The sequence below is a fragment of the Muscardinus avellanarius genome, assembly GCF_963383645.1.
Source record: "Muscardinus avellanarius genome assembly, chromosome: 4".
NCBI classification, from domain to species: domain Eukaryota; kingdom Metazoa; phylum Chordata; class Mammalia; order Rodentia; family Gliridae; genus Muscardinus; species Muscardinus avellanarius.
This window is the reverse complement of record NC_137789.1, coordinates 42,700,877-42,725,407: the sequence shown is the minus strand read 5'-3', so window position 1 is coordinate 42,725,407 and position 24,531 is coordinate 42,700,877. Positions and strand designations below refer to the sequence as shown.

Sequence of the window (24,531 nt, the reverse complement as noted above, 5' to 3'; positions counted from 1 at the left end):
CTTGGTATCCCAGTTGTCTTCCAGATGGCACAAGAGATACAGGCACGCACAATTACTTTTAAAAACATCCTGTGCTAGTGAGGTGGTACATGCCTGTGATCCCAGTAGTTGAGAGAGCAAGACTGAAGGATTACAGGTTCAAGGACAGCCTCAGCAATGTAGGGAGACTCAGCAACTTAGATCCTGTTTCAAAATTTTTTTTAAAAAAAATAGGGCTGGATCTATAGCTCAGAGGCAGACCACCCTGACTTCAATCTCTAGTACTACAAAAATATCCTGTTGCCCTTCCCCAAATACCCCAAAGGTGTCTAATTGCTTTACATTTATATGGAAAAAAAACCCACAAGTTATTCTTCTAGGAACAAAGATCTTCCAGGTGATTTTCTGTTCCTACCTTTAAAGAGTAGCTACAAGTTATTTCACTAAAACAATTAGTCTTTGTCTAACCATGACCCCTATTTTTAAAAAAATCAATGATAATGTGCTCATATATTATATGACAAATTATGTAACTTGCCCAGGGTGGAAATAGGTCTTAGGCCCCATGCATTTAGCTACTATGCCTTAGTCTCTCTTCTTGTTAACTTATGTGCTGCCATGTATTTATTTCTATAAATCAAATACAGTGCTCACATTAGCCAAGTGACTAGCAGGAATAGAAATCTCTTTAAGCACCAGTACTCTCTTCCAACCTGTTGCTAACAAAGAGCTCATTAGCCAGTATACTTGCAAGCTAGTCTATTTCTATAAGAGAAGGTTGTGTTCTCTCTACAAAGTCAGTTTGCAGAAGGTGGCACTTAGATGTAGTTCTAGAGAGCTTGAAACTGAATAGTAAATGGGTGTCAGGATCCAGGCACACTGTTAATGGTGTTCCTTAGAAGTTTTAATTTGGGGAAGTTATTTACAAGACTGGATTAATCTGAGTTCTTCTGCTTAAAGTCAAATTTCTTTTGCTTTGCCCTTCTCTTGTTGCAAACATAAGATAGTAAAATGGATCCTTTCAATTTATCAGCTTAATCGTCATCTCTCAGCCTTCTTGTCTTTAAATTTGAGAACAATTTAAAAACAATTTGAACACATTTTATATTTTTTCTCTAGATACTATTTTCCTTTTAGCATTATTATTCTCTTCAATGAAATGAAAATGAAATATATGTATATCATATTTCATAATCTAGAGCTTGGACACATTATCCATAGTGTTTGTTTACTTATTTATTTATGTATTTATCTATTTATTTATTATTTATTTTTGCAGTACTGGGGATGGAAGCCAGGGGCATCCTACCTCCAAGCTACACCCCCAGCCCTATTTTTTATTCTTTATTTTGAAACAGGGTATCACTGAGTTGCAAAGGCCCTCACTAAGTAGCTGAGGCTGTCCATAAACCTCCATCCTCCTGTCTCAGCCTCCCAAGTGCTGAGATTACAAGCGTGCACTACCACAGCCAGCTAGGTTTTGTTCTTTTAGTGAAAACTATGATGCTATAAATTGTTTGTTGCACTACATGAAGGTCTTAATCAAAATTCTAGGAGGTCAAGGGATCTCTGAGGAGTTACTATAAATCTAAAGGAAAACTAATCACCTATCCTCTGCTGAAACTTCAGAAGGAACCAACTCCTAACCAGGTGAAACTCATCATGGTCTCCCTCTCAGCTCCAGTTCTAGAATTTTCTGTCATGTTCATGCTTTGGACTGGAGCTGCATTCCAGTGACTCCGGGCTAGAACTGGGCGCAGGGATGACTACTGAGTGGTTCACACCCGTGCAGTACCACAGAATATTTTCTTGGAAGCCATGTTGCTACTGTTGCTATTGCTTCATTTCTGAGATTGTTATTGTTGCTATTGTTTTATATGCTCCAAATTCATGGCTTTTAAACCTAGCTTGGATTTGAAACACACAATCAATTGTATCTCTTAAAAATAATGTACTTGAGCTGGGTGTGGTGGCACATGCTTATAATCCCTGCCTTTGGGAGGCTGAGTCAGGAGAATCTGGATCACGGACAGCCTCAGCTACTTAGTGAGGCCCTTTGCAACTCAGTGAGACCCTGTTTCAAAATAAAGAATAAAAAATAGGGATGTGGGTGTCTCTCAGAGGTAGAATGCCCCTGGTTTCCATCCCCAGTACCGAAAAAAATGTACTTGATGTACATTCATAAACATATCAAAGTAAGTCATTCACTAAGCCAAAGATGAGCCAAAGATGAGGAGGGGGCAGGGTCTGGACTGGGAATCGGGGAAGGGCTAAATGAGTGATGTGTGCATATATGCCTATGCCATATTGTACCTCTTTAAGATGTATGAAAACAATGTGCCAATAAAAATTTAAAAATAGTGAACACCCCCCCCAAATGATAAATCTCTAGATTCACAAAAAATCTAGATTCTAGATTTACAAAGTGTCCTGAGGCTCAAAGGAGAGCATGCCTCTGTCGGGTTCTCACACGATGCCCTGCCTGGTGATTGTTGGCAACAACCGAAAAGTCATCCAGAGGGGTATGGAGAAAAGCTACGAATATTTTTTTTTTTCGGTACTGGGGATGGAACCCAGGGGCATTCTACCTCCGAGCTACACCCCAGCCCTATTTTGTATTTTGTATTTTAAAACAGGGTCTCACTAAGTTGCAGAGGACCTCACTAAGCAGGTAGGTTGGCTCTGAACCTGCAATCCTCCTGTCTCAGCCTCCCAAGTACTGGGATTATAAACTTGTGCCACAACTAAACATTTCTTGGAAGCCTACTGTTTGCCAGAGACTGCTTGATGTGTGCCTGCCATGTCCCATTTAGTTTTCTTAGCAAATCCATGAGCCAGTTACCATTTTCCTTATTATATAGAGGAAGACATTAGAAGCTCAGAGAGGTTAGGTAATCAACCTAATCTCGCAGAGCCAGAAGTGGCAGAGGTAGAATAAAACACAGCCAGTTCCTTTCTGTACCCCACACAGTCTCTATGGACATAGGTGACCTGAGGACCCAAATGCTCCACTAGGTTCAGGGTCTAGTGACTGAACGAACTCCCCTGCATTTCATCAGATTGTCAGAGTGAATAGAGACTTTGGACTCACGCCTTTGCTAAACCCCTGGGTTCCTCGCCTCTTCTGTGCAGCCCTTCGGTTTGTGAAGTAGGACCTAATGGTCCAAGTGGATGGGTGCTGGCATGCAGAAGGGCTTGAGGAGGAGGGTGCTGGGAAGACCCTTCACCACATAGGCAGAGGCGGCCAACTCCTCAAGACAACTGCTGCAGCTCCAGAAGTAACGCCAGTCAATAAGTGGAACATCAAGCTAAAAACCTTCTGTGCAACTAAGGAGACAGGAGTGTGCAGAGAGAAAGCTATAGACATGGGGAAAATCCTCCGGAGCTGTTCTTCCAACAGAAGATTAATATCAAGAATACGTGAAATCTCAAAAGAAAATCTATGAATCTTTTTAGGGTCAGATATGCTTCTGTCTTTTTGAGGCCTTATCATTCCTTACTTCAGACTTGTTACTTCTTTATTATCTTAATGTGGTATCATTGGTCACCTGCTGATTTGAAATGTTAAGGAGGCTGATCCTGCACAATAATGACATTAAATGGCATACCACATCCACAGGAACAGTCAGGGAGTTTTCTTCTAAACAGTGAAATTTCTATAGCTTCTGCTGTCTGTTTATATTTTTTTTATAATTTCATCATGTTAAAATTTTTTGTGGCACTAAGAATTGAACCAAGGGCTGCTCTACCACTGAGCTACATCCCCAGACTTTTTTTTTTTTTTTTTTGAGACAGGGTCTCAATAAGTTGCCAAAGCTGACCTTGAACCTGCAATCCTCCTGTCTCAGCTGTTCAACTATTGGGATTATAGGTGTGTGCCACCTGGTATGGCCATTTTAATAATTCAGTGTTGTTTTGCTGGGATATGCAGAGAGATGTAAAAGAAAGTACATCTCTTTTCTTAAAGATTTTTAAATGTTTAGAATTTTCATTTGCAGCATATTTATATTACTTTATCTTTTTTTGTGTGTGGTACTGGGGGTGGAACCCAGGGGCTTTCTACCTCCGGGCTATACTCCCAGACCTCTTTTATACTTTATTTGGAAACAGGGTGTCACTAAGTTGCTGAGAGCCACCAAGTAGCTGAGGCTGGCTTCAAACCCGTGCGATCCTCCTGTCTCAGCCTCCCAAGTGTGGAGATTACAAGCGTGTGCAACCATGCCCCGCTACTTAATCTTTTTTAATTGTTTCTATGTTGCAGCAAAATGGCATTTATTTTAAGTCATCTTTAAGCATTTTTTTCTGCTATTGAGGATTGAAACCAGGGCAGTCTACCTTCAAGCCACATCCTCAGCAGCCCTTCTTATTTTTATTTTGAAACAAGGTAAGATGCTGAGGCTGGCCTTGAACCTCTTGTCTCAGCTTCCCAAGTACTGGGATTATAGGCATGTACTGCCACACCCAGCTAATCACATTTCTTTTAGAGAAACAAAAACTTGAGATGTTTAGCTATATTGATTTAATTTCTTTCTTGACATCAGTTTAGGTTTGTGCCATGAATGTGAGTGGGTGGTTTGACTCTATGAAGCAAGCAGTGCTCTTTCTAGGACCCTTCTTCCCCAAGTGCTGAAAGGCAAACTCCTCAAATTTGCAGGAATTCCTTCCCTGAGCATATACCAGTCCCATCTCTTCTGTGGGGGCAAGAATGTGTGATTTTTCATTTGGCCACCCTTCATGTAGTTTTATAGTTCATTATCAAATGTTGATTGCATGCCAGCCACAGGGTTGTCTTACATATTTCATCCCATCTTATTCAATCCTCACAACCACTCCAAGGAAGCGTCATGGCATAGGCATATAATATTATCTCTACTTGTCGGATAAGGAGGCTGAGGTTCAGGCAAATCAATTTCCCAGTGGTTACACAGCTAGCACCTAATGATAACAGGATTCACCAGATCTGTCCACCTTTTTCAAATATAACAACCTCACCGGGGAATGAGCTATCAGAAGAGTTTTAGATGAGGCTGGGAAAGTGGCTTTGAGTTTGATTCTAATCAAGGCACTGAGTTTTGCATTCATTCATTCCTTTGGTACTGCTTAATAAATTCATAACGTGTGCCAAGCAATCTGGGAGCTAGGGGCATTGCAGTAAATTAAATAGCGTAAATCCCTGCCTCCCGGAAGCTTACGTTTTTTGCTTGTTGGAGGTTTTGAGGAGAGAAATGAAAATGATCTGGCTTAAGTTTCACAAAGGACCTTCTGGCCATGGTGTGAAACATTGCTGCGGAGAGGCTGGGCTATGGCAGGGAGACCTGTCAGAAGGTAGCTGCAATGATCCAGGCAACAAGAGGTAAGGCTTGGGCCAGAGGATAGCAGAGGTGAGGAGCTAGGTGAGGAGCTGGACTTAGATGGAAATGCCCGTGTGGTTTGCTGGGGGATTAGATGTAAAAGTTGTTTTGCTGAACTTTACCTGGAGCTCAGGTCAACCTACATGCTCAACCTATGCTCTGTGTGTGTCTCTGTGTGTTAACTGGGGATTAAACACAGAGGCATTCTACCTCTGAGCTACATACCCTAGTCCTTTTATAAACTTTGAAACAGGATCTTGCTTGATTTCTGATACTGGTCTTGAACCTGTGATCCTCCAGTCAGCCTTCCAAGTACTGGATTACAGGTGTGCGCCACCACGCTCTGCTCCTATGCTCTTTCAATAATGCTAATATGCTTGAGTGTGAAGTGACTTCACAAGTATATTCAGCATAATTCAGTGGAAAAGGTAGCTCATTCCTTTCGGTTCCTAAGCACTAGGTTTATGCAAGGACGCTGGCTGGCATCTGGAGAGGACAGAATGGAGCTCCTGTCCCAGGAGCATTTGGCATCCAGGGTGCAGCTAACCAGCTGCCTCCTCCTTGCAGAGCCTATCCCCCCAGGTGGCAGCACATATGTGGCTGTCTCTGAGTTCCATAATGTGTTCTTGGAGCCACTCCAAGTGCATTTCAGTCTTTCCCAATGGCTCCCCTGCAAAGACACAGGAAGACATCCCCTTTGAAGGGTTTAGGTCCATCATGTTTTCTGACTTTGTTATATCTCCAATCTAAATCAGGACAGATTTTAATTCTGGGTTACAACATGGCACTTGGAGCATTTTTTAAACCATTTTTTTAAGTTCAGAAAACAATTTTCTCCTTGTAACCTTTACTGGAGCAGACAGCCACTCACATTGGTTATATATTTTTTTTTAATTCTTTGATTGGTGCATTATAGTCTCTCAACATAATGTAGTTCAGGATGACAGTGAGATGCAGGCACATAGCTCTTGGTGAGTTTTCCCCCAGCTCCCATCCTGCCTCTCTTCCTAATAGGAGACACTGAGATTGGCTCTGGTATTCTCACACACACATATATATATCTGTGGAAATGTTTCCTTCATTTGTTCTCCTCCCCCCACATGACCCACATCCCTCATTCCACTAGGGATTCTCCTCTATTCAAACTGGTTCTAGACATGTGGATCTGCCACTAATTTTAATAACTTCAGAATGCAAAAGCTCCTTGACTTACGATAGGATTAGATCCTGACAGCTCCATCATAAGTTGAAATATAGGTTGAAAATATACTTACTACACCTATCCTGCAAACCATCCCAGCTTAGCCATCTGGCACACTGCATTAGATATTTCTCCTGGAGATCATGTGGCTGACTGGGAGTCAAGGCTTGTTTTAGGTGCACAGCATTGCGACAGAGGATTACACTGTGCTACTGGCCTGGGACAAGATTTAAACTCAAAAATCAAAGTTGATTTTCTACTGAATGTGTATTGTTGTCATATTATCATAAGGTCAAAAACCAGTAGGTTGAACCATCATAAGTCTGGGACTATCTATACAAATTTATTTTTCACAAGTCAATGAAATTGCCACCAACCTATTAGTAATGCAATAAGATGAATAAATGTCATCTTTATTCAATTAATTTTTATTGACCTTAAGTGAATGACCTTATATTTCCAAGTAGAAGAAATTGACCATGGGTAAACATAAATGTTGTATCTACTTCTCAGTTATTGCATTATTAAGAATAGCATGAGAAGCTAGCAATACTTCTGGACCCTGAGTGAGAAATAATTCTCTATGCATCTTATCCTGAAATAAAACCAAATTATTTGGTTCTAATTAAAGATTTCTGGAAGGTCTCAAGATCTATGAGGCTCCTTCTAACTGCATCTTCTGAATGTGATCTAGTATCTCATTGAACTTGATAATCTGTTGGTCCTGCAGGGCAGGATATCCACCCAAGGGTGTGATTAGAGGCACGCACTTTATGGCCTGTGGAAAGCGTTTGTCACAAACCCTTTCACCATGAGCCTGCTCAGGAAAGATGCAAAGATGCTTTCTTGCTGATGCAAAGATGTAAAGATGCTTTCAGCTGCTAAGATGCTTTCTTGCTGTGTCAACCACACCCTAATGCAAGCAACCACACTGGTCAGAGAGGGGTGCCTCTGATTCCCTCCTGTCTCCCCAATACAGATGAGGGGCTCTATCATTAAACAAACAACCAAAAGGTCAAAATGATTAAAGCATCACTTCTTGTATTGTTTTTTCCAGGGCTGCGTCCAAAGAGGACGCTGCGCCTGGTGCTGTGGACTGCAGAGGAACAAGGTGGAATTGGTGCCTCCCAGTACTACCAATTACACAAGGTAAACACTAGCCACAGATTGCTGAGCATTTGCACATACAGTAGCATTGTAAACCAAAAACATTAACTGATGCTTGGCTTTAGAAATTCTAATTTTCCCAGTTAAGATTCTCAACAATACTCTGCTGTCAGTTGACCCTGGCAAAATACCCCTTGCATAATTCTTTTTCACCCAGCCTTGTAAATAAAACTGCTCTGATGAACTCAGGGTGCTGTGGTATGGATCTCAGGGCTTTTCTATTCCTGTATCATAGTTTGTAGCCTTACAAAACTCCCAGTGACATGCCACCATTCTCTTAAAGTCTCTCTAGCTCTGCTGTAGCTGTGGATGCTAGGGAAATAGAAAGTACCCTCTCTAGCTAAGCCTACCCCACACCTCAGTGTACTAACTCCTCCTGGAAGCCCTGGTATATGAGGGCCAAGTCCTGAGGCCTTGAGTCAGCCCACAACATTGCCATAATGTGGTGAGAAGGTGGCCACCAGGGGTCTCAGATCTGGAAATGTGAAGGACAGCTCCCCTTGGCACTGACTATAACTGGACAAGAGTGGAGCCTGAAAAGAGAAGAGGATTGTGGGAGAATGCGATTAGAACTATAAACCACAATAATATAGGGATAGGAAGATTAGTGTTGAGAACAAATGTTGATAGAGTAAAACATATAAAGCTACAAATCCTCTGGATCAAGTCAAATGTTAGTTCAGAGAGGAAGTCCCAGAGCAATGGGCACCCTGCTGAGCAGCCATGTATGGCAGGGAAGAGGGCCTCATCTGCTGCAGCTGCTGGTGCTGTTGGATTCTTCTCCTTCAATCTCCAGACTAAAAGAAAGAAAAGCCAAATTATCCAAATCAGAGGAGGCTGAATTTTCCAATTATATTTATCTTGTTTTGGGTTACTTTATTTCCCCCAACACCTCAGGTTTATTTGTACAAATAGCCCAGGGGTCACACCAGTCCTTCTGTCCTCATTTGCAGACAGAAGCCTTTTACTATGTGGCCTTCATGGGGACCTGTGCACCCTTGGGAACTGCAGCCAAAGCTGGAGCTGTGGCCTGTGCCTTGGTTTGGATCTTGGTCTGGGCCTTAGCCTGGGTCCTATTTGGGTTTTATCCTGGGTCTTGGTTTGAGCCTTGGCCTTTGGATGGCAGATCTGGTGAGCCTTAGAAATGTGGGCATGGATACCTTGCTGAGCTTAGGATGGGCAGTGTGAACAAGTGGATTGAGCTTGTGGGTGGCACCCTTTGGGATCTTGGGCTTAGACTCCATGGGCTTTATGAGGGCCTGGATGGCCTCAGCACGCGTGCTCATGGCCTTGGCCTTATTGTCTATATCTTCTTCAAGCCCTTCTTGTTGTGCTTCTAGGCAAAACACATATTTCTTAGGAACTTGTGGTCTACCCCCTTGAGAGATTCAGATCTTTGGGATTGGGATTTTTATGCCATTTCCAGGACTGGTTGTGTGTGGTATGGTTCTTGGACTTGGCCATGTCTTCACCATAAACCATGGTTCCAAAAGCAGTGCTTTGGTTATTGTATAATAGAGGCAATTTCCATTACTCCATTTTAGTTAGAGTATGAATTCAGGGTCATGAATTTGGCCATTGAATATAATTATTCACTATACAAGAACTTAGGATTTATACACAATTCTTTATCACTTTAGTTCTTTTGGCCTCTCATGATCCTGGGCATAAAAAATTCAAGACAAGGGTCTTTTGGTTGGTGTATCAATAATATTATCTCTATATGTTGTGGTAGACCTCAAAATCAGAGAAGGGTTATTCTAGATTCAACGACATTTAGTCAACACTTCCCGAGCACCGACTATGTTCTATGCACTACAGTGGGCACCAGAAATTGGATGCTCTCCCTAATGTGTGGAAGCTAGGGAGAAAATGGGTCATAGAAGGAACTCTAGACAAAGAAGGAGAAACTACAGATGAACAACCTAACTAAGGGGGATGGGAGCGGGAAGAGGGAAATTCCCTAATGTACATCAAAGTCGATCACTAAGCCAAACATGAGAAGGAGGGAAGGGGGAAGGGAATCGCATGGGATTGGGGAAGGGCTAAATGAGTGATGTGTGCATGTATGCCTCCACCATCTTGTACTCCATTAAGATGTATGACTACAATGCACTAATAAAATAATTTTAAAAGATTTGCCCTGACCTTACAGAGACTGTAATGTAAAGAAGTACACTGACCACTAAACTTCAAAGTGTTAATAAATCTTCTGACAAAGAATAAGGTGTTGATGACAGACAGAGGAAGTTCACCTAGACTGGCAGTTAGGTCAGTTAGCATAAGCTGTGTGGAAGAAATGACTTCTAAGCTGAGACATGAAGCCTGAGGAGAAGTGAAGAAGAGCAGTGGGAGGGAGGAGGGGAGTACCAGAGCTTGGTAAGAGAACTGAGTGTGCGAAGGCTGGAGGGAGAGGACAGCACCCCGGAGAAATGGAAAGGAGTTCAACATGGCCCAGAATACAAGACACGTGGTGGGAGAAGCACGGAATAGGTGGTAAACCTCAGCCCGAACTAGAAGAACACATAAGTCCTATTTAGAAGCTTGTACTTTATCCTCAGGCAAGAAGAGCATCAACTATTTTTAAGGTGGAACTTTAAAATTCTATGAATCTTGGAGTTCATAAAAAACAGAATACCTGAAAGAGCTGTTCTTAAAACTCTTTTGTTCTCTATAATACTCTACCCCAAGGAAAAAAAATGGACTTAAACTGTAATGGATCTGGCATGAAATTTCCTCACCACTGAAATTTCTAGGATCTAGAAAAAATTATTTCTCTATAAGGTTTGAGTTTCACTGTAGCCTAATAAAATGCATGGATGGAATAAGACATGATTTGATTTTCAACCTGGTTGGTACTGGCACACATGTGCTCTCTCTCTCGCTCTCTCTCTCTCTCTCTCTCTCTCTCTCTCTCTCTCTCTCTCAAACATGTAATCATATCAACAGATTGTTTTGTTTTGACATTATCTCTGTTACCTTCATACAAATGCTTGGACATATTGGTGGTTAGTCTGCATTGCATTTTCAGGAATAGAAAATAAAAAATTCTGGAAGGACAAAACATAGGCTTTTGGTTTTAGAGTATCTCTTTATCTTACCTTTACATTCTGCATGTTCTACATGATTCAGTCAATTTCAAAGGACTTATTTTGGATTCCTACGATTAACACATTGATAGAAGCATTGCCAAGAGCATAATCATTTCTGCGGTGGCTGAATTTATCCTAAAAGGAAATATATAAACAGAACACAAACTGGGAGGTAGGACATAAATCATATTGTCTTCAGACTTGTCTACAGCATCATTGTAGATAGTCCCACAGCATCCTGGCCATGCTAGTTGCAACAGTGATCCTTTGTTCTAAATAAAGTAATGACAACTGCTAAAACAAATACGTCCTCAAATTTAAATGGCTTATCATTAATAGAAATATATTCCTTGCTGACTTATTCATATTACATATTCAGCATATGGTAGAGCTCTGGTCCATATAATTATTCAGATATCCAGGCCAAGAGACTCTTCAACAACACAGTTGCCAATGTGCCTTGAGCAGGGACATCCAGATGGCAGGTGAGGGGATCGTAGTAGGAGGGTTTTGTGGTACAGTTCTGGAAGTGACAGACATCATTTCTACTCACATCCCATTGGCAAGAACTAGCCATGTAGTCCTACTGCATGAGAGATTAGGAAACACAGAGACTGGCCGGGCAGCCACTTCCCCGCCATGACTCTGCAAATACTTTTGAAGGGGAACACACAGTTTTGGTGCAAAGTTAGCTTACGCAGAGGTTTTCCTCTTGCTTAGTTCTGGATTCCAAAACAATTGTAGCTGCACAAGAGAACAAGTTCCCTGAAGTCCTCACCTCCCATGGTGCTCAAAGTGAGATGTGCACTTAGTAAAAAGTACTTATCACCCCCATTACCAGGAGGCCTTTGCCAATCAACACATAACAAAAAGTTAAGAAGAGCCTGTCTTTGGCCATAAGTACTGTGTATTCAACTTCAACAATAACTTTAAGCTCACGCATCAGAAATTTGGTATAGAAAACGATATGGCATGGGGTTCAATTGTTTAGTGAGTGCTGAGTGATATAAAGGCCTGACCCAGTAAATGAAAAGAACTGGAAATGGGAGAAATAAAGATTCAAGGCCTCAACCTTGCAGAGTAAGCAGTTCTGAATGAGTGATCAGGAGAGAAGGGTCAGGTACTCTCCTTTTTGTTGATGAGAACTGAGTCCTGGGGTTTGTTTTTGACATCACTGCGGGTGATACTAAGCAAGAAGAGAACTTTTCCTTTGGGGAAGATCTATTTTGGTAATTGTAAACATAAAAAATGTCCTAACTTTTTAAGTGATTCTGCTTGCATATTTCTGGTGTAGTTATGGTTATTAGTGATCAACATCAGGAATAAGCAAGTTATGGCTCGCAGGCCAAATCCAGCCTTCCACTTACTTATATACAAACCCCAAACTAAGAAGGTTTCTTATGTTTTTAACTTGTTATGCAACATAAACTGAATGTGCCCCCTCAAAAAATCTTTAAATATTAACTCTTAGGCTCTTCGCAGAAGTTTATAGACCCCCGGCCTATATAATTAAAAATCATAAAATATTTTCACATTATTTCCATACATTAATTGCTTAATGGTTTCATGGGACATAAAAGATAATTTTGTAAATTTTATGTGAAGCCAAGTATTTCCCAATATCTGTATTTTTAAAAAAGATATTACTGTAATAATTTGAAGGTATATGCACAAGGGGCTTTTTATGTTCTTTTTTTTTTTTTTTTTTTTGAGGTACTGGGGATGGAACCCAGGAGCATTCTACCTCTAAGCTACAATCTCAGCCCTAGTTTTTATTATTTATTTTGAAACAGGGTCTCACTGAGTTGCAAAGGGCCTCAGTAAGTAGCTGAGGCTGTCCATGAACCACGATCCTCCTGTCTCAAGCCTCCCAAATGCTGTGATTACAAGCATGTGCTATCACGCCTGGCTCTTTGTGCATTATTTTAAAAAATTTAGCTGGGCGTGGTGGCGCATGCTTGTAATCTCCGTGCTTGGGAGGCTAAGACAGGAGGATTGCACAGGTTCGAAGCCAGCCTCAGCTACTTAGTGAGGCTCTCAGCAACTTAGTGAGACCCTGTTTCCAAATAAAATATAAAATAGGTCTGGGAGTATAGTCCAAAGGTAGAAAGCCCCTGGGCTCCACCCCCAGTAGCACAAAAAAATTAAATAAAAAAATTAAAAATTAAACTATTTGTTGCATTATGGTTGAACATAATAATGGGATTCATTGTGATATATTTGTACATGCATGTAACATAATTAAGTCAACCAAATTCTCCAGTACTTTCCTTTCTTTCTCTACAATACCCCTTTCCACTGCTGTACTGGTCTCCCTTCTATTTTCATGAGATTCCTTTTCTTTCTCTCTTTCATATATGAGAGAAAATATATGACCCTTGACTTTCTGAATTTGGCTTATTTCATTTAACATGATGCTCTCCAGTTCCATTTTCCTGCAAATAACATAATTTTGTGCTTCTTTAAGGCTGAGTAAAACTCTATTGTGTATATATACACCAGATATTTATCAATTTATCTGTCAACAGACAGCTGGGTTGGTCCCATAACTTGGCTATTGTGAATTGTGCTGCATGTATTGTTATAGTATGCTGACTTTAGATCTTTTTGATAAATACTAACAAGTAATATAGCTGGGTCATATGGTGGTTGTGTTCCTAGTCTTTGAGGAAGCTCTATACTTATTTCCATAATGGTTGTACTAAATTACAATCCCTCCAATAGTGTATACATGTTCCCCTTCCACCTAACTCCTTGTCAGCACTTAATATTTGCATATGCGGATGGGGTGGGGTACTAGACATTGAACCCAGGGGTGTTCTACCTCTGAGATATATCCCAAGCCCTATTCTATTTTTATTTTGAAACAGGGTCTCACTAAGTTACCACATTCTGGCCTAGAACTGTGATCCTCCTATCTCAGCTTCCCAAGTACAGGAATTATAAGCATGTACCACTGCACACAGCTATTTCTATTCTTTTGTTTTTTGAGAGAGAACATTTATTTCCCATGTGACTGATAAAATATTAAATCCAGCTTCATAAAGAACTCCTACACATTAACAAGAAGATAATTCAATAGAGAAGTATGCAAAGGATAGGAACTGCTATGTCACAGAAATAATCTCCACTTTTCTTTTTTGCGATTTTTTATTTTATTGGTGCCTTTTAGTTAGACATTCTGATAAAGTTCAGAGTGACAGAGGCCTACATGTGCACAGCACTCAGTGAGCCCTCCCTCCCCAACTCCCTTCCTTCCCTCTCTTCCTCTCCTGTGTACAACATTGTGACGGACATTGATAAGTTTGTGTATGTAGATCATGTTCATTGAAATGTTTCCCTCTTCAGTTCTCTCTTATCCCTCCTTCTTTCCCCCATCAGGTCCCCTTCCCTCACGCCACTAAGGTTTTTCTCCTCCTTTGTCTGAAGCCCCTCCTGTGTCCCAGTTTCTACCTAGCTTCCACATATGAGAATAAACATCCAACTTTTTACTTTTTGTGACTGATATTTCACTTAGAATAATATTCTTTAGTTCCATCCATTTCCCTGAAAATTATATCATCTTGTTCTTTATGGCTGTGTAGAATCCCATTGTTTGTATATCCCATAGTTTTGGAACCCATTCATTTGTTGATATACACCTAGACTGGTTCCATAGTTTGGCAGTTACTGATAGTCCTGTTACACATGTGTTACCATAGTATAGTAGCTCGGTTTAATTCTTCTGGGTACATACCTAGGAGTGGTATAGCTGGGTTATAAAGCTCAAGAAAAGAAAATTAAAATCAATAGCACTGATGAACTTGATGCAAAACTTCTAAACAAAATATTAGCAACACGCATTCAAAACGATAGCAAGAAAATATTTTTTTTCTTTTTTTTTCTTTTTTTCTTTTTGTGGGTCTGGGGATGGAACCCAGGGGCATTTTACCTCCGAGCTACAGCCCCTGCCCTATTTTTTATTCTTTATTTTGAAATCGGGTCTCACTGAGTTGCAGAGGGCCTCACTAAGTAGCTGAGGCTGTCTGCAAACCGCGATCCTCCGGTCTCAGCCTCCCGAATGCTGGGATTACAAGCGTGCGCCATCACGCCCGGCTCAATATATTTGTTCTTGATGATTGCTGTTCTAACTGGAGATGGAATGTGAGTGCAGTTTTGATTTCCATTTCCCTGACAGCTTAAGATATTCAGCATTTTCTTATGCGTTTGTTGACCATTTGTATATCTTCTTTTGATAAATGTCTGTTTAATTCACATATCCATTTATTGACTGGGTTAATTGGGGGGTTGTTTGATGTTTAGAGTTTTAAATTTTTTATAGATTCTGGATACTAATCTTCTGTCAGAAGACTAGCTGGCAAAGATTTCCTCGCCTTCAGTAGGTTCTCTCTTCATGCTTGTTCATTTTCTGTGCAGAAGCTTTTTGGTTTAGTTTCATCCCAATTTTTGATTCTTGATATTGTTTCCTAACCTATAAGAATCCTGTTGAGGAAGTCATTGCCTGTGCCTATATGATGGAATGTTTTCCCTATGTTCTTTTCTAGCAATTGTAGTTTCAGGTCTGGTATTACTAGTTCTTTGATCCATTTGGGTTAATGCTTATGCAGAGTGAGAGGTAGGGATCACATTTCACTCTTCTACCTATGGATATACAGTTTTCCTGGCACCATTGTTAAAATGCTATCTTTCCTCCAACACATGATTTTAGTCAAGGATCGGATGACTGTGTGTGAGTTTGTATCTTATATTCGATTCCATTGGTCTGTGTGTCTACTTTTTATTCCAGTACTCTGTAGTTTTTGTTACTTTGAAGTATAATTTGAAATTAGGTATTGTTATGCGTCCACCATTACTCCTCTTGCTCAGAATTGCTTTGCCTATTCTGAATCTTTCATCCTTTCATAGGAATTTTAGAACTTATTTGCTGGTTTTGTGAAGAACATCATGAGGATTTCATTGAATCTGTACATCACTTTTGGTAATGTGGCCATTTTTACAATATTAATTCTGCCTATCCAAGAACATGGAGAGTGTCTTCCGGGTTCTAGTGTTTTGTTAAATTTCTTTCTTCAGTGCCATATAATTTTTATTCTGGTGGGTTTTCCCCTTCTTGGTTAAATTTATTCCTAGGTATTTTATTTTATTTTATTTTATTTTATCTTCTTTTAGCTATTGTGTATAAAATGTTTTCTGATTTCATTTTCTTTTCTGATTTTCTTTTTTTACTGGTGTAGAGAAAAGATATTAATTTTGTATGCTGGCTTTGTATCACACTACTTTGCTGAATTTGTTTATCAGCTCTAGAAATCTTCTGGTAGATTTTTCCAGATCTTCTAAATATATAATCATATCCTATACATACAATGATTATTTCACTTCCTCCTTTCCTATTTGTATCCATTCTTTTTCTTCTTTTGTCTAATTGCTATGTCTAAAATTTCAAGTACTATATCAAATAGGGATAGTGAGACTGGGGCATGGGGCAGCAGCTAGGGACTGTGGCTGGCTCAGAACTCTGTCTGGGAAATGGGGGACATTGATGGCAGAGGTTCATGCTGCTCCCCAGGCTCCCACTCCTTGTTGGGTGTTCCATGGCTGCCAGTGGCAGGTGTGCTGGCCTCTCCCTATATTCTTCCCTCCTTGCCAGGGTCAGAGGCACTGCTTCAGCCCCCTAGATATCACCCCCTTGGCAAACTCACTTGGTAGAGGCCCATGGAAGAGCAGGGGTGCACCTGGTTTCTTAGGTGCTGCCCTCCTGGCACAGGTGCTCAGCAGCAGCCCAGGAAGGTAGCACACTGCTCCCTAGGCACCTCCATCCCTGGAATTGTCTTTCACTCTGCTCTACTCTACCTGCTCCTGTTGTAGATGCTGGTGGAGGAGGACAGGGTCATTAGCCTTCAGCTGGAAAAGGTCCCACTTCACAGATTACTCCACTGGCCCACAAAGGTATTCCCTGTGATGTTATTAACTAGTATCTCTAGTTATTATAACTAGTTGATGTTATTAACTAGTATCTCTACAGAAGCTGTAGAAATGCAATTGCTTAACAAGCTCTAAACTTAGATGTGGTTTCTGCAAAATGGCTGACCAACACAGTTTTCCACCAGCCCATGGAGAAAAGTGGGGCACTTCTCTCTCAACAAGTGCCTCAGTCTTTCTCTTTTGTTGGTGTTTCTGAAGTAGGCTTGTCGGCTTGGCCTCTCCCTTTTCCTCCCTTTGTTACCTCTTCCCCAGATCTGCCCGGATGGTGCAGGCACTGGTTCTGGATTAACAAATTCCTTCCTGTTTTGTGTTCCAGTAACCAGAATTTCTGAGTCTCTCTAAGTGTCTGACCTTTCAGTACTGTAAGTCAGTGCCTTTCCTCTAACACCCACCTCTCTGATCAGCTGTTCTCTCACTTCTTTGATTCAAAACTATGGAAGAGTTGAGCTCTGCAGTCTACCTCATGTCTCCCATCTTGGATCCAGGTTTTGTTTTGGTTTGGGTTTTTTTTGTTATTTGGTAGAGTTTAATATTAAAGTTGGCTGAGCTTACCTTGTACCAACCATGGAGAAAAACAGAAAATTATTATTATTTCTTTTTATTGTTCTGAATGTGTTCTTTTCCCATGCAAAATCTATTCAACAGTAAAATTTCTACAAAAGCTGTTTTATGAAGATAGTTAGATAAACTTTGTGGGAATAAAGTTGACATTATTATCAATTATCCTTGCCTTAGTAGCTGTATCTTTGTTTACAATATACTTTCATTAATATATACATAGAAAAATATAAATAAAAGTTTAAATTATATGTTAAGTTTATTGCCATGCTAATTTGCAAATTTTAATTCAGATTAATAGCTACCTTTAGTTCATAATTATGCTGTCTTAGGGAATATTAACTCAATTATTATAATAACTGTTAGAATTTGTTTAATTTACTAAACAATTCTCTAAGTTATTATGAAATATATGAAGCTATTTGTGCACAAAATCTGAAACTCAAAAGCACCTTTGTTATAATGTCTAAAACACTCTTTCCAAAGAAACAAACTTTGCCTTAAAAAGATCTATAAGCAATTTGGTGATAGCTACAAAGAAAAATAATTCAAATAAGAACTACTTAATGTCTCCATATATTTTAGCATTATTCCAAATTCCATGCAGGTTGCCCTGAATAGTCTATAGTAGAAAGTGGCATAGAAGGTTTGTATAGGTGTTTTTTCTTTCTTATTCAAAAATGCTAGCTCACATGTTTTGATAGGTTTTAAGATGTTCTTTTCTGATTTTAAAGTTCTTTCCATTGATTCTCCACTTCTCCTTATTTTAGCATGTGAACTTGAGAATTTATAGCCCAGTTGTTTCTGCTTTGTATTTATCGATTCTTTGAGAAATAACACCATTTTTCCTGCTAATGGTGTTTTATCCAGATTTAATTACCATTCAGTAGATGCACAGGTCTTAAGTATACAGCCCATATTTAGGGGAAATGTGTACCCCTGTGGAACCATCATGTAAATCAAGGAGAGTGCTCCCATCACCCTACAGTGTTCCCTTCTCTTCCCTTCAGATCCACCTCCAACTCCACCCAAGGCAACTAACGCTCCGCTTCTTATCTCCACAGATCAGTTTTGTCTGTTCTTGGGTTTCTGATAAATGTAATTACACAGTCTCAAGTCTAGTTTCTTTCACTAAGCAATGTGTTTTGGCGACGTAGACATGTTGTTGCATTAACAATAGTTTGTTTCTCTCTCTTGCTGAATAACTCCTTGTTGTGTGACTAGACCACAATTTCTTTATTCTCGTGGACAAACGGAGCATGGATGTTCTGTTTATGGACATTTGGATTGTTTCCAGTCTTAACTATTATAAATAAACCTTCTATGAACATTTCTGTACAGATCTTTGGGTGAACGTATGCATTTATTTTCTTTGGTTAGTGAGTGGAATCGTTGGATCATATGATGGGTGATGTTTAACTTTAACAGAAATGGCCCCAAACATAGGAGGTTTTGTATTCCCACCAGCAACATACAAAGGGCCCTAGATGCTCTCCAGCCTTTCTAGTACAAGGCATTACTGACAGTTTTATTTTTTGGTGGGGGACATTTCTTTGTGTTTTTCAAGGTGTGCAGTTCTGAAGAGTTACAAGAAAAATTCTGCCACCATCTCTAAAGATTACCATTCTTTCACCTCCCCTGATTCCTCACCTTGAGGACATCTCTGGTGTTCTGCTTGTGATTTAAGGGAGGGGAGCTAAGGTTCCTATGAGGTTTGTGAACTGTCACTGATTGGTGTGACCCTGTATCAGTTTGAATGAACACGTTAACAAGAGCAGGACACAGAAATGATGTCCTGTTGAAGACAAAGCTGATTTCCTGGGATGCTGACTGGGGCTGTTAGAAATGGCTGGAGCCCACAGACAGGATGGTTTCCACAAGGATTTAGGGGTTAATTTATTTTATGCCCAGACAGAAAGTTAATCTAGACAAGGGAAGAAAGATTGCATAAAATATCTTTGTGGTATTTTTTGTTGATAATATTTTTACTTTTTTTAAAATATGAACCCATTTATTGGTAGAATTCAGCTTACATTCACTCAGAAAAACATAGAGAAGCATATGATTATAAATAAGTTTACTCATAGGAGTAGAATTTAACTTTGGAGTTAAAAATATTATTATTGATGATTTTATTCAAATTTTCAAATTAGCAAATAAAATGGGAGTTAGTCATGTAGATGCCATTTGCCTAATCTGCTTCTGTGGGGACAATGTAAGGCTCTTCTTTTCTCCTGGAAGAGCAAGATGTCATTTCTCGTGCCCTGAAATGTACGAAGGAGGTGGGAAAAATCCCTAACTTAGTTTCAACTGGATCTCTGGCATTTTTTAATCTTTTCTACTTTAAGAAAAAATGTGATCTGGCATATTTCTAATGAGGAAGGTAATCTGGCCTGGAGAAAGCCTCATTATGCAAGGTAATCAAATAAAATAGATTGATACGTTCTATCCTGGCATGGAAAATATTTTAACCTTTTTCTGATTTATTGCACCAACTTTTGGCAATTGAATTACAGGGATAATGAACACTGCTGCGTTCTGGTAGTCATTAATAAGGGCAATATTTTAAATAGGCTTTATTAAATGAGGGATGAGACGTATGATCATTCTAAACACATCAGTTTATTCAAGCCCTAGTCAACTCAAAACCAGAAAAAGCTAAAATGAATATATGTAATATTTTGCTAGCATTTCCTGTGTTTGCAAGTGCTGAGGGACAAAATTTCCTCTTTACTTACATAAATGTTTTTAGAATGTTTGCTACATTTAGTAGTGAAGTTCTTGCCAGCTTCCCCACCCACAGTAGTCTTCATGTTTCAGTCTAAAATAAAGGATATGTTAGACATGCTTCAGTGACTTCTTTGGCAATCTGGGTAAATGTGTTTCTTGGGCGCTTTAATTTTGCAACCCTGCTGTATCCATACTCTGCTACTGTAGCTAGGGTGACACTGCTCACGTGAGACAGTTTGGTAGTCATGTTCAGCTCTGGTTATAAAAATAATAGAGCTGATGTGCTCATTCAGTGTAATGGCATCTGGACTTTGTCTCCGGCACAGCCTTCCTTCTATCTTTAATGTTCCGTGCACTATAGCCGTGCTAATCAGAGGTTATGGTCTCAATCACGACTGCTGGGTTTTTATGCATCCTGTGTTTTTCTTTCAGTGCCCAGATATTTGCATTAGTCTGTCAAGCACATCACAAAATTGGTTTAAAATTTCATTTATCTCAGTGTGTGCTTGGTCTAGAGCTCTTGTAGTTCCAACATTCACATAATTTGTATGGCACACCTGGGAGCTCTTTGAGGTCTTATTAGAATTAGTGGGTTTTTTTTTTTAAGGAAAAAGACTGTCTTTTGCATTTGTTTGCTTTCTTCTGTGCAGAATTCCATTATGACTATGGAACTTAAATCTTATGTACCTATGGTAATTATATATAGGTGCATATCAGTCTGGGTAGAACTATCAAAATATTCTCTTTGATATTAGGAGAATCATATGTTACCTTGCAAATGAACATGAGTAGTTATCAATGCACCTCTTTTATTTGTCTCTCTCAGGTCAGGGATCTTCTTAATTTGGATGGTTTTTTTTAACTATGTAAGAGAAAAATGTAGTTGAAAGTGAAGAGTTAGTCTGTGACCACTAAAATGGAATTTTCTCATGTTCTTGGGGTGGCAAGACCTTGACTACTATTCTAGGGCAATATTTATCATGTAATACTGGATTCAAATTATACTGAAGGTTTATTTAAATGTTAGTTTAGACTGTGTACATGTAAAAATTAATATCCTGACTTCTCTGCTACCATTAGTAACCCAAGGAAGGTGATTGGTAATTGCCTTTTAAAGTTGGTTTTAGAAACATTGGGCCAAAACACTAAAGGTTAGTATGAATTCTCGTGGCTGGCATCTTCTCTCTCTTTTTCTGAAACTCCTGAAACCATGAAGAGGGGGTTTGGTTTGTATCCAGTCTGTTGTCCCAGCTTACTAGAAGTTGCCTACAAGGCACAAATAGTTTCTGCCTCAGTGCCTCCCTGTGTTTAACCAGGTCACGATCTGACCCGGAAGGACCCACAGCTTATCTGGTGCGTGAACTTCCTAAGGAAATCAGGTTGACACACCAGGAAACACAGTTCTGAACTGAGGTGTCATGCCTTGGGCTCACAAGTGACCTATATGGGTCAGAGCCTTTGGGACTAAATTATCCCATTACATGTTCTTGGGGCTCACTAAGTCACAGAGTCAGCAGACCACTTTTGAGTCATCAGTACTATTTTAATTTGCCTGGAGCGGTCTTCCACACTCTGTCGTCTAAACTGGGGTTTGGAAAACTTTTCCTAGGTAGAGGTTAGGCCTGCAGGCCATGTGGTCATTCTACTCAGTTCTGCCATTGTAGTGCAATCAGAGACAGAAGAAAGCACAGCTGTGTTCCAATAAAACCTTATTTATGAAAAAAGGGTGGAGGGCAGGTCAGACACTTTGCTGACCCCTATTTTAGCCGGTATTAGGTAGAAACTTAGAAAGCTTTCTTCTGAAGCCTTTTGCAATCTCACACTCAACAGCTTTTGGTGAAAGAGGATTAGAGCCCATAGTGGAATTTTGACATTTAAAGGTTATGTCCTGGTAGGCTAAGCATGTGACCATTGTTTGTAAGGTCACAGCTCAAGAGGATACAGATGTTTTCTCAGGTAGTTGGCCCACAGAACCACTGCCACCAAGTCAGTGCACTGCCTTAGTTATGGCCCAGCAAGCCACACCACGTGGATGGCACAATGGGTCAATGCACTCCCCCATAATTCTTAAAGCAAGAACAGACTAGTAAGCTGGCTAAATAACATCGGAAAAGAAACATTATAGGGTATATTGTTTACAATTTTATATATAAAGAAGCATCTTTTAAAGAAGTGAACATTCCAACACATGTTTCTACTAATCCTTAACAATTATCACAGTTTAACCATGTCCTGGTTTTATCCATGGGTTTGTCTATGGTATTCCTGTTTTAAACCTGAATTTTTATCTGGCAGAGAGGCTCTTTTCCAGAGACCCCGAAGAGCTTTAGATCTTTGTTTAATCAAAAGCCCTTCTGGAAGTTTATCCTCTACTTCTGGCTACTGTAGGGTTTTTTTGTTTTTTCTCCTGTGATTTTGCTACAATAAATCAATAAATATCATAGAATGGCCCATCCTAGATGGCATGAAGAGTGAAGGGCAGGATATTCCTGGGAGGCCTGCCTGCAAGGTCAGTGCTGGGAAGCAGCTACTGGGCAGAGAGTTCACCTTGTACTCAGACAAGCAATGTCCAGGCACCAGAAAAGGCAGTGCTGAAACTAGGTCACTGTAAGGGCTGAAGATCTGACCAGAAACTGCACCTCAGAAATCATGAGGCATGTCGTGAGTGAAACCTAAGAACTTGTTACAGCCCTATGTCTTTCCCTCTGGAACTTTCTTTAATGATCATTTATAAGAGGTATTAACGCCAAAAGTTTCATGGTATCTAAAGGTCACTTGTCTCCTGAAGAGTTGGTCTGGACCACATATATAATTTCTCCTTTCTCTCTCTCTCTCTCTCTCTCTCTCTCTCTCTCTCTCTCTCTCTCTCTTTCTCTCCACCTCCCTCCCTCTCTTTCCTCTCTTTCTCTCTTTCTTCTCTCTTCCCCCGTGCTGGGATAGAAGCCAGGGCCTCAGGCATGCTAAGCAAGTGCCCTACCACTGATTCACACCCCCAGTTCACTATAATTCCTGCTGATTCATCTGTTTGTGTAAAAAAAAAAACATGAAGCTATATTTTTCCTAACCTGAAGCCTAAGACTTTTATTCCTTATTTGCTTTCAGAAGACCTCCCTGTTGCGAGCTTTTATCAAATGCTTGTCCTGAATTTGCAATTACTCATTCTAGAAACTGAGGTTGCTCCTAGCAACCAGCAGTTTGTCTAAACTGCATTGGTTTCAGGATTCTCTTAGAGTTTCTCAAAATCAATTTCTAAAGAGCTTTTCTACCCTCCATAGCAAAACATACATAAATAACAATTTAAATTTAGAGAGCTTAACAAGGCCTTTTAACAAAGGCTTAAAGTGGTTTCATAACCTGAGTTATTTTGCAATTAAACAGAATTTCTGTAACTAGTTAAAACAGGAATGTAATTTGCTTCTGTGGATTCCTATAGTTTCATTTAATAAAACTTATCCAACAGATGCAGTACCGCCCCCAAATCAAAGGCTGTGAGGTGGGTGATACCTGTAAATATGTTCCCGTTACAGGCGACTCTCCAGGTGTTAACCGAGGGCTTGGAGGATGCGTGGCTCTCGTCTGTCCCCACTCACTGCCATAACTAGATTGTATTTTTCCCCTCTGAATCTCTGAAAGATGCTTTATTATCCCCCACAGAGCCAGATGGGAGGCAATCAAGTTGTTTTGTCATTTGAATTAGGAAAGGTCAAAGGGAAGAGAATGTGATAGAGAGAAAGTACTTTGTGAAAATTGTCCATTTTTTCCATGTAAGGGAAAGTAATTTATGCCTTTTATTATTCCTAAAAAACCTAGTAGTCAAGAATTTTGGGGCGGATAGGCATATACAGAGAATAGAAACCATCAAAAAATTTTTAAAGATTCCATTCCCTAAAACAAATATGAATCAACATCTTATTATTTACAAGATATCATTGTATATGACCATTTATAAATTACTTTCATAGGCATTATCTCATTGATGTATCCAGAATATGTACTATAAGGTTTTTGGTTTCCTTGGCATATGAAGATACAGAGACTCTGAGAGGTAAAGAACGCAAGGATGCACAGCACAGCTCATGAGGTTCAGAGCCTGAACTTGAGTCTAGTCTCCAGACTTCATCCACAATAACTTTTATGACCAGGTATACTTTGCCACCTGTCTTAAAATATAAGTAGCTACCAATTTGTCATAGATGGAAAGAAATGCATCTCAGTATATTCAGGGATGCTGGATAGTCAGTAGCACATGAATGGATGAGTAGAAAAGTCACTTCAAAATATTTAGTTTGAAACACCAATAGCACAGAATTAGTTCTATACAATTTTGGGGTAAATGGCCAAGGGCTATTGTGTAACCATGCAGACATTGGTTGTCACTAGTAATTCTCATTGCTTTGTGTTTTCTCTGGACAGTATAAAAATAAATATATGTGTTTATTCATGAAATTAACTCTCTAAAGTCTTCTATATT

At 39.8% G+C, this 24,531-nt stretch overlaps 1 protein-coding gene across 1 annotated transcript in view; it reads left to right on the top strand.

Annotated features, from left to right (window-relative positions):
* The window catches only part of CPQ (carboxypeptidase Q), a gene marked incomplete at its 3' end in the record, with an annotated part of 413,030 nt that overhangs the window by 235,398 nt on the left and 153,101 nt on the right, over positions 1-24,531 (top strand). Inside the window, exon 5 of the mRNA XM_080693957.1 lies at positions 7,589-7,680. Coding sequence (XP_080550083.1) covers positions 7,589-7,680 — 92 coding nt within the window. The remainder of the gene's footprint in view (positions 1-7,588; positions 7,681-24,531) is intronic.